Source organism: Scylla paramamosain, chromosome 26 (genome assembly GCF_035594125.1).
Source record: "Scylla paramamosain isolate STU-SP2022 chromosome 26, ASM3559412v1, whole genome shotgun sequence".
NCBI classification, from domain to species: domain Eukaryota; kingdom Metazoa; phylum Arthropoda; class Malacostraca; order Decapoda; family Portunidae; genus Scylla; species Scylla paramamosain.
This window is the reverse complement of record NC_087176.1, coordinates 18,962,767-18,969,090: the sequence shown is the minus strand read 5'-3', so window position 1 is coordinate 18,969,090 and position 6,324 is coordinate 18,962,767. Positions and strand designations below refer to the sequence as shown.

At 37.3% G+C, this 6,324-nt stretch overlaps 1 protein-coding gene across 1 annotated transcript in view; it reads right to left on the bottom strand.

The window, feature by feature from the left end:
• The window catches only part of LOC135113781 (ammonium transporter Rh type B-B-like), a 48,770-nt gene that overhangs the window by 10,604 nt on the left and 31,842 nt on the right, over positions 1 to 6,324 (bottom strand). The window contains exon 7 of the mRNA XM_064029362.1: positions 1,187 to 1,350. Within this exon, the coding sequence (XP_063885432.1) occupies positions 1,187 to 1,350 (164 nt within the window). The remainder of the gene's footprint in view (positions 1 to 1,186; positions 1,351 to 6,324) is intronic.

The window sequence follows — 6,324 nt, the reverse complement described above, 5'->3', positions numbered from 1 at the left end:
AATTGTGTGACACTTATATCTTATATCTAATGTAAAGGATATCAAAACGAAAAAACAAAATTACATTCTGGGTGGTACCCAACTTAAAAGTGTAGACAGCGAAATTGATTTCGGAGTAACAATATCGAGTAGCCTAAAGACTAGCCAACAATGTTCAAAAGTCGCAAAGAAGGCAAAACAAAATAATTAGCTTAATCGGCAGATCTTTTGAATATAAATCTAAGGATACAATCCTCACTTTGTATAACTCTTTAGACCGTCCGCTTTTGGAATATTGCGTTCAATCATGGTATCCCTATTGCCAGAAAGACAGTGATAAATTAGAACGAGTTCAGCGTAGATTAACAAAAATAATATCAAACCTAAGAAACAAATAATACGAAGAGCGTCTTAAAGAATTAAATCTATTCACATTAACACAAAGATGACTTTTTTTTTTTTTTATGTAGGAGGGGCACCGGCCAATAGCAACAAAAATCCAATAATAATCCAATAATAATTACTGGGAGTAACTATCGTTTCGGCAGGTGCCTACTGCCTCCTCCAAGACAAAGAAGCGAGTTAATACAGGTGTTTAAAATCATCAAAGGCATTGATAACACTGACTGCAGTAAATATTTCACGATAGATTTTTAAAATTACACGCTGAGAAACGGTTGCAAAATTGTTGGGAAGTCCTTCAAATCTCATGAATTAAGAAAAAAAAAAATCCACCGTGTAGTTAATCTATGAAATGGGTTTCCTCGAGACGTGACAGACTGCATCACCGTAGTGACTTCTGAACGCTGTCTTGATAAATATTTTGCTTCCAATCCGCGGCTAACAGCATTTGTTTGTTGGAGATTAATTTCCTTGTATCAAGGAAAGAGGGCACTTCATTTCATCTATTTTCATTCTTTCGTATAAAATTTCCTTCGGGTTTTTCCTTCTCTAATCCCCTAAGGTATTTATTCTCAACCAGTTTCCTGTATGACTTATGCCGGAGGGAGTGGAGGGTGGGGAGAGAGCCTTCTGCTTTGCTGTTCCTTTCTTCTACTATCACCTTCGTAGCCCTAAGTCAGGTCGCCTAGTGAGGACTGTGAGGTCTGTTGTGGCCTGTGTTTCTATGTAACTCTCTCTCTCTCTCTCTCTCTCTCTCTCTCTCTCTCTCTCTCTCTCTCTCTCTCTCTCTCTCTCTCTCTCTCACCACTGAAAACTTCCTCCTTGGATGGGCAACTGATGATACAACGAAGGACGCGGGGACAGCAGCAGCGAGGGACAGGAACGTGTTTACCAGCGCACGGTTATGGTCGTCACCAGTCGTACGCCACAGCCACATTTCCACCATGGACACCACCACCACCACAGTGCCTGAAGAGAGTGCAGGTGCACGGATGAGTGGCAGGTGTGTGAATGCGTGGCAAGTGTGTAGATGAGTGGCAGTTGTGTGGATGAGTGACAAGTGTGTGGATGAGTGATAGGTGTGTGGATAGTAGCAGGAATGATGATCATACCCCTGATTTGGCTACTAACTAATAACAAGCTTCTTCCTTTTAATCCCAACCTCCCACCTCTAAACTCCAACCTCCCTCTACTTAATCCAACCTCCCTCCCCTTGATTTCAACCTTTCTTCAGCTGATTTCAGGTCCTGCAGTAAGTTCGATTTTTCACCGAGTGTCTAAAAAATAACCACATGCCTTCTATCAACCCATTTTTAGGGGAGATCTAACCGGAAGGGAGAGTGAAGATGACAAAGGCCCCACTCAATAACCATACTCGTACTTGCACCAACACAGACGACCATTTAAGCCTCCAGAAGCTGAAGTAACGACTATGTAAGCCTCTAAAAATAAAAAGGACGACCATCTAAGCCTTCAGAAGTAAAAGAAACGCCTAAGCCTCTAAAAGTAAAAGGGACTTCCATCTAAGCCTTCAGAAGCAGAAAGAACGCCTAACCCCTAAGAATAAAAGGGATGACCATTTAAGCCTCCAGAAGAAAAAGGAACGACTATGCCTCTAAAAGTAAAAGGGACGACCATCTAAACATTCAGAAGCAGAAGGAACGACCATCTTAGCCTTCAGAAGCAGAAGGGACGACCATCTAAGCCTCCAAAAGCAGAAGGGACGACAATCTAAGCCTTCAGAAGCAGAAGGGACGACCATCTAAGCATTCAGAAGTAAAAGGGACAACCATCTAAGGCTTCAGAAACAGAATGGACGATCATCTAAGCCTCCAAAAGCAGAAGGGACGACAATCTTAGCCTCCAGAAACAGAAGGAACGACTATCTAATTCTCCAGAAGCAAAAGGGACGACCATCTAAGCCTCCAGAAACAGAAGGAATGACCATCTAAGCCTCTAAAAATAGAAGGTAGACGGTCACTGTTCTTTTCCTAAATCTATTAACAGTGGTGTTCCTCAGGATTCTGTTCTATCACCCACTCTCTTATTATTCATCAATGACCTTCTCAACCAAACTTCTTGTCCTATCCACTCCTACGCTGATGATACCACTCTGCACTTTTCCACGTCTTTTCATAGACGTCGTCCAACTTCAGGAAGTAAACATTTCACACAGGGATGCCACAGGACGCCTGACCTCTCCAAAAATTTGTGATTGGGGCAGAACAAACTCAGTATTGTTCACTGCCTCAAAAACTCAATTCCTCCATCTATCAACTCAACACAACCTTCCAAACAACTGTCTCCTCTTCTTCACTGACACTCAACTATGCCTCCTCTTCTACACTGAAGATCCTCGGTCTGTCCTTTACTTACAATCTAAACTGGAAATTTCATATCCCATATTTAGCTAAAACAGTTTCTATTACTTTACGCGTTCTGAATCGTTTTCTGCAGATTTTCTCACCCCTACTCAGCTACTAACTCTGTACAGGGACCTTATCCGTCCATGTATGGAGTATGCTTCACATGTAAGGGGGAGATTCCACTCATACCGCTATTTTAGACAGGGTGGAATCAAAAGCTTTTCGTCTTGTCAATTCCTCTCCTCTAAATGACTGTCTTCAGCCTCTTTCTCATCGCTGCAATGTTGTAACTCTAGCTGTCTTCTACCGCTTTTTTCATGCCAACTGCTCTTCTCATCTTGCTAACTGTATGCCTCCCCTCCTCCCGAGGCCTCGCTGCACAAGACTTTCTTCTTGCTATTACCCCTGTTCTGTCCACCGCTCTAATACAAAAGTTAACCAGTATTCTCAATCGTTCACCCCTTTCTTTGGTAAACTCTGGAGCTCCCTGCCTGCTTCTGTATTTTCACCTTCCTATGACTTTAACTCTTTGAAGAGGGAAGTTTTAAGATACTTATCCTTTAGTTTTTGACTACCTCTTTCGACTCTGTCCTGGGACCTGAACCTCAGTGATCCTTTTCTTATTGCAGTTTTGTTCCCCTTGGCCGGTGCCCGTACTACATTAAAAAAATAAAAATAAATAAATAAATAATTAATAATAATAATAATAATAATAATAATAATAATAATAATAATGTTATTAGAATAAAAAAAATGTATAAAAAATTGGGGATCATGGAGTTTTATTGGCAAATAGCTAAGAGTCAGCAGAGAGAAACATACAAGAACTGATGCACACAAGTGGAAAATATGGACTAGAAACAAATAAAAACAAGAGTAATATTGTAATATTACTATGTAACATGTAATGTAACATTGTAATATTTAATTTGAATGAAAAGCCAAACAACATAAGGTATATGAAGGTAACAGACAGCTTGATATATTTGGGAATTACTGTAAATAACACTAAGAATTGTTTCAAGACAATATATATATATATATATATATATATATATATATATATATATATATATATATATATATATATATATATATATATATATATATATATATATATATATATATATATATATATGTCTGTCAACATCTACCTTTCCTTCTTGCTGGAAGTTTGCCTATATTCAACCTGTTCCTAAAAAGGGTGACCGTTCTAATCCCTCAAACTACCGTCCTATTGCTTTAATTTCCTGCCTATCTAAAGTTTTGAATCTATCCTCAACAAGAAGATTCTTAAACATCTATCACTTCACAACCTTCTATCTGATCGCCAGTAAAGGTTCCGTCAAGGCCACTCTACTGGTGATCTTCTGGCTTTCCTTACTGAGTCTTGGTCATCCTCTTTTAGAGATTTTGGTACAACTTTTGCTGTTGCCTTGGACATATCAAAAGCTTTTGATAGAGTCTGGCACAAAGATTTGATTTCCAAACTGCCCTCCTACGGTTTCTATCCTTCTCTCTGTAACTTCATCTCAAGTTTCCTTTCTGACCGTTCTATTGCTGCTGTGGTAGACGGTCACTGCTCTTCTCCTAAATCTATTAACAGTGGTGTTCCTCATGGTTCTGTCCTGTCACCCACTCTCTTCTTATTATTCATTAATGATCTAAACCAAACTTCTTGTCCTATCCACTCCTACGCTGATGATACCATCCTGCACTTTTCCACGTCTTTTCATAGACATCCAACCCTTCAGGAGGTAAACATTTCACGCAGGAAAGCCACAGAACGCTTGACTTCTGATCTTTCTAAAATTTCTGATTGGGGCGGAGCAAACTTGGTATTGTTCAATGCCTTAATAACTCAATTCCTCTACCTATCAACTCAACACAACCTTCCAGACAACTATCCCCTCTTCTTCAATGACACTCAATTGTCCCCCTCTTCTACACTGAACATCCTCGGTCTGTCCTTTACTTATAATATGAACTGGAAACTTCACATCTCATCTCTAGCTAAAACAGCTTCTATGAAGTTAGGCTACTAGCTGCTAACTCTGTACAAGGGCCTTATCCGTCCATGTATGGAGTATACTTCACATGTCTGGGGGGTTCCACTCATATTGCTCTTCTAGACTGGGTGGAATCAAAAGCTTTTCGTCTCATCAACTCCTCTCCTCTAACTGACTCTCTTCAGCCTCTCTCTCACCGCCGCCATGTTGCATCTCTAGCTGTCTTTTACCGCTATTTTCATGCTAACTGCTCTTCTGATCTTGATAACTGCATGCCTCCCCTCCTCCCGCGGCCTCGCTGCACAAGACTTTCTTCTTTTTCTCACCCCTATTCTGTCCACCTCTCTAACACAAGTGTTAACCAGTATTCTCAATCATTCATCCCTTTCTTTGGTAAACTCTGGAACTCCCTGCCTGCTTCTGTATTTCCACCTTCCTATGAACTGAATTCCTTCAAGAAGGAGGTTTCAAGACACTTATTCATTAATTTTTGGCTACTGCTTTGACCCTTTTATGAGACTGGCATTTCAGTGGGCATTTTTTTTATTGGATTTTTGTTGCCATTGGCCAGTGTCCTTCTGACATAAAAAAAAAAAAAAATATATATATATATATATATATATATATATATATATATATATATATATATATATATATATATATATATATATATATATATATATATATATATATATATATATATATATATATATATATATATATATATATATATATATATATATATATATATATATATATATATATATATATATATATATATATATATATATATATATATATATATATATATATATATATATATATATATATATATATATATATATATATATATATATATATATATATATATATATATATATATATATATATATATATATATATATATATATATATATATATATATATATATATATATATATATATATATATATATATATATATATATATATATATATATATATATATATATATATATATATATATATATATATATATATATATATATATATATATATATATATATATATATATATATATATATATATATATATATATATATATATATATATATATACATATATATATATATATATATATATATACTCGTATATACGAGGTGTGTCATTAAAGTTCCAGGACTGGTGTCCTAAAAGATGAATTTCAAACCCAAGCCACAAACCACCATATTTCCCCTTCAAAGTAATCCTTCTGGAGTATACAACTGCGCTCCCAACCCTCTACAGTCACTAATCTTTTTCTTACGTGCTTTTAAAATCATGTCCTCTGTTGCAGGTCGTTTAACAATGAGCGCTGAACAGCGAACAAACTTGAAGTTTTTGGTGCAGTTGGGGAAAACGCCGTCAGAAGCACTGGGTATGCTGCAAAAAGTGTACGGGGATGAGACAATGTCACGCTCACGTGTTTTTGAGTGGTGCAAGAGGTTCAAAGAGGGCCGGGAGGACGTGGAAGATGACCCCAGGAGTGGAAGACCCTCAACGAGCAGGAATGAGGCCAATGTTGAGCGTGTCAAGCAGATGGTGCGTGAC